At 58.4% G+C, this 3,142-nt stretch overlaps 1 protein-coding gene across 1 annotated transcript in view; it reads right to left on the bottom strand.

Annotated features, from left to right (window-relative positions):
- The window catches only part of LOC104616877 (gamma-glutamyltransferase 7-like), a gene marked incomplete at its 5' end in the record, with an annotated part of 15,437 nt that overhangs the window by 11,265 nt on the left and 1,030 nt on the right, over positions 1 to 3,142 (bottom strand). Inside the window, 4 exon segments of the mRNA XM_010282030.1 lie at positions 1 to 33; positions 711 to 778; positions 1,273 to 1,387; positions 2,349 to 2,500. The exon segment at positions 1 to 33 is cut by the window's left edge and continues 1 nt beyond it. Of these exon segments, the coding sequence (XP_010280332.1) occupies positions 1 to 33; positions 711 to 778; positions 1,273 to 1,387; positions 2,349 to 2,500 (368 nt within the window).

Genomic DNA, 3,142 nt, shown 5'->3' with positions numbered 1-3,142 from the left:
GCCGCCGGCCCCAGCAGCTCAGACCACGGGAGCCTGCCAAAGGAGAAAGGACAAGGAGAATCGTGCCTTGGAGGGGTGGGCGCAGCAGGGCAGGGTGGTAGCGGGGCTCAGCTCTGTGGTCAGGGGGCTCCTGGAAGACTAGGCTGTGGGGCCAGCGGTGGCCAAAAGGAGCACCGAGCTTTCAGTGGGTTGTTTCTTTTTAGCAGGATCATCTCAGTGCTCCCCGGTGTGCACCAGAGAGGAATGTCAGTGCAAGGACAGGGCAAGGGGCATCTCTGGAGCAAAATCTCAAGCCAGGCCCCAGCCCTGAACTAGTCATTCAGATTCCTCCCTCCCTTTCCCAACAGGGTATCAGGGACAGGCACGCTTCCTGGGGTCCAGCTAAAGAGGGAATGAAAACACATGGACATGGATGATAACGTTCTGCGCCTATTTCTAAGAGAACATTTATTGTCCGTTTTGTTAGCCAAGATTTTGCTTTGCAGAAAACCTGACCAAGCTGAATTCTTTCTTTTGTTAAATGAAGTACCAAAAAATGAACATATTTTTCAACAGGAGCCTCCAAGCACCCCTTAGCTAATGGTTTTGGCTGGTGGCCGAGAATGTGGTCTGATGGTGAGGGCTCGTGTGCTCCCAGCTCCCCCACGGAGATCCCAGGGAACAGCCTGGGCAGCACGAGGACAGCCCGCCGGTGCCAGCCCGGGTCTTACCTCCCATGTAACTGGTGCGCCTGGTGCATTCCTTGTATCATGCCTGGGACGCCCACGAGCAGACCTGGCTGTAAAATAGGAAGGACAAAAAGGAAGAGTAGTCTCCTTCCCATGAGGAGGGAGGAGATGAAAGTCATGTTCACAAGTGTCTGCATGGTCTTTAGGAGAGTGAAAGAGGCCTGTAGCAACACACTAAATTAGAGAATAAAAGTTTTTGGAAGGAAAGAGGCAAATTCAATCCTCGTCTCAACCCCAGTTTGGTCAGGAGAAAGAACTCAGCAGAACAACAGGGGATTGTGCTCCTTCCTGGGACTCTTGTTCTCCCAGCCCCGCACTGCCGGAGGGACATGCCTCTCTACTCCCCAGCCCTGCAGGCTCCAGGTGTTTTGGGGCTGCCAAAGAAATATTTTCCCGGGACTTCCCATGTCTGTAGGGCCTGGGACCTCCCATGTGATCTCCTGTCGCATCTCTCCCTCAGCCCGAGAGTTGCGGGGAGAGGAGAGGTGGAGACATCAGCCAGCTACAGCCCTGGAGGGGTCGGCCGTGGGACACTGCTCCTCACCTTGGTGTCCTTCTGCAGGTCCCCCTCCAGTGGGATGCCCAGGGGAGCCACCTCGCGGAAGTCAATCACCCAGCTTCTGTTCTTACGGATGTCATGGACCAGCATCACGCCACCCCTGCAGCGAGACGGGGGTCACGGCACGGCACCGGCTGGCCCAGCCACTGCCAGAAAGCCAAAATGAGGAGCACAAGTGCCACTGAGGCCAGGGCCAGTCCCAGCGTGACAGGGCCATCCTAGCCGGTCACCAGCCTCAGCAGTGACCCAGGGCTGGCCAGCGGTGCACGGGAACGCGGCCGTCCTTCCCCAGAGAGCAAGTCAGCACAACTGAGCCAGGGCCAGTGCAGGACACAGGCAGCCCCTGTGCTGAGCCTGCAGCGAGGCTGGATCAGTCCCTGGCAGCCTGGCCACAGGGCCACTGGCTCTGTTCCACTGCCAGGCTTGGACTATCTGGGATTTTCTTTCTAATCCGAGCAGTTTTGCAACAAAACAGGTTTTTTGCTTACAACAGCAAGCCATGGCTCAGCCTGGAGAAGCTATCAGGTGGCGGCGTTTTATGCAACGCTCCCGAGACCTCCTGCAGAGCCGAGAGCACCAGGCTCACGTGGATGCCACCCCGGGGATGAGGGCTGGGAGGAGGCCACCCCGTGCTGCCATGCCTCCCCTGGCTCCTGCTGGCTCCTGACCTCAGCCTCCTCTTGCAGCAGGAGCAGAACTTACGGAGGGAAGCACTCAATCTCTGACAGCATTGGGACTGAGCCCAGGGTGTTGCAAGCTCCTGGCACACTCGCAGAGGGGCTGGGGAGCCTGTGGTCGCTTTTTCAACCCTCTTGAGCCTAAGACTTGGCTCTTCCGGGCAGCCACTATGGCAGACACAGCTTTTGCCTCCCTGGGGGTCTCTGTCTCAACTTGCTGCACAGGAAGGGTCCCCGTCCCTGTGCAGATGTGGACATGTCCGCTGCCTGATGTCAGAGACCTGGTGCCACGCGCTGGGACTTGGGCTACCATGAAGGCACGTCTCAGCTGGTGGGGAAACCACCTGCTAGACAACAGCACAGGGGTGAGCCATCAACACCTACCCGCCGATCCCCGACGTGTGGGGGTTGACGACTCCCGCGCAGAGGGCCGAGGCGATGGCAGCATCTACCGAGGAGCCCTGCTTGTTGAGCACCTCTATGCCCAGCGCCGTGCAGCGGGCAGCGTCCGTGACCACGGCGCCGCGGTGGAAGATCTGCGGGAAGAGAAGAGCAGTTGTATCCGGGGAGGGGTGCTGGGGCTGCCCGGATCTTCACCCAGCTCTGTGGGATCTGAAGCCTGAGGCCAGCACCAAGGCTGTGGCTGATCTGCATTTTCAGGTGCCTCCACATGCCAGCGGGAGTAGTATGTCCCTTGGCACGTCCCTGCACCAGGGCAGCTGTAGCTGCTGTGCATGGAGCCATGGCCATCAGCTCAGCCAGCTTTCAACAGTAGACATGCTAAGCTGGTAAGCCACATCTCACCCTGTCCTCCACAACCCCAGAGCAGGGTTGGACTAATCCTCAAGAGCAATGGGCGACGGCATGTTGTCACTGCACTGCAGCAATGCAGAAACTGAAAACGGGAATACAGCTGCAAAGAATGCAGCATCCCCCCAGTACCACGGCTTGTTCTCATCCTTCCCTGGTGCCAGCACCAGTGCTAATGCAGTCACAGGAAGGTTTAAAAGGTTCATTTTAAGCCTATGCTACAAATTGCAGCATCTCAGCATGAGCCAGAGTGGCCTTGGGAAGTGCAAAGAGGGAAGGGCCACGGCAGGCTGCCAGGCAGGACTGGCCCTTCCAGCGGTGCCATGAAAGGGGCCACGTCACACAGCCTCCCCCCGGCACGGCACCGC

Source organism: Phaethon lepturus, unplaced genomic scaffold, assembly GCF_000687285.1.
Source record: "Phaethon lepturus isolate BGI_N335 unplaced genomic scaffold, ASM68728v1 scaffold32002, whole genome shotgun sequence".
NCBI classification, from domain to species: Eukaryota; Metazoa; Chordata; class Aves; order Phaethontiformes; family Phaethontidae; genus Phaethon; species Phaethon lepturus.
This window is presented reverse-complemented; position numbering and strand designations above follow the sequence as displayed.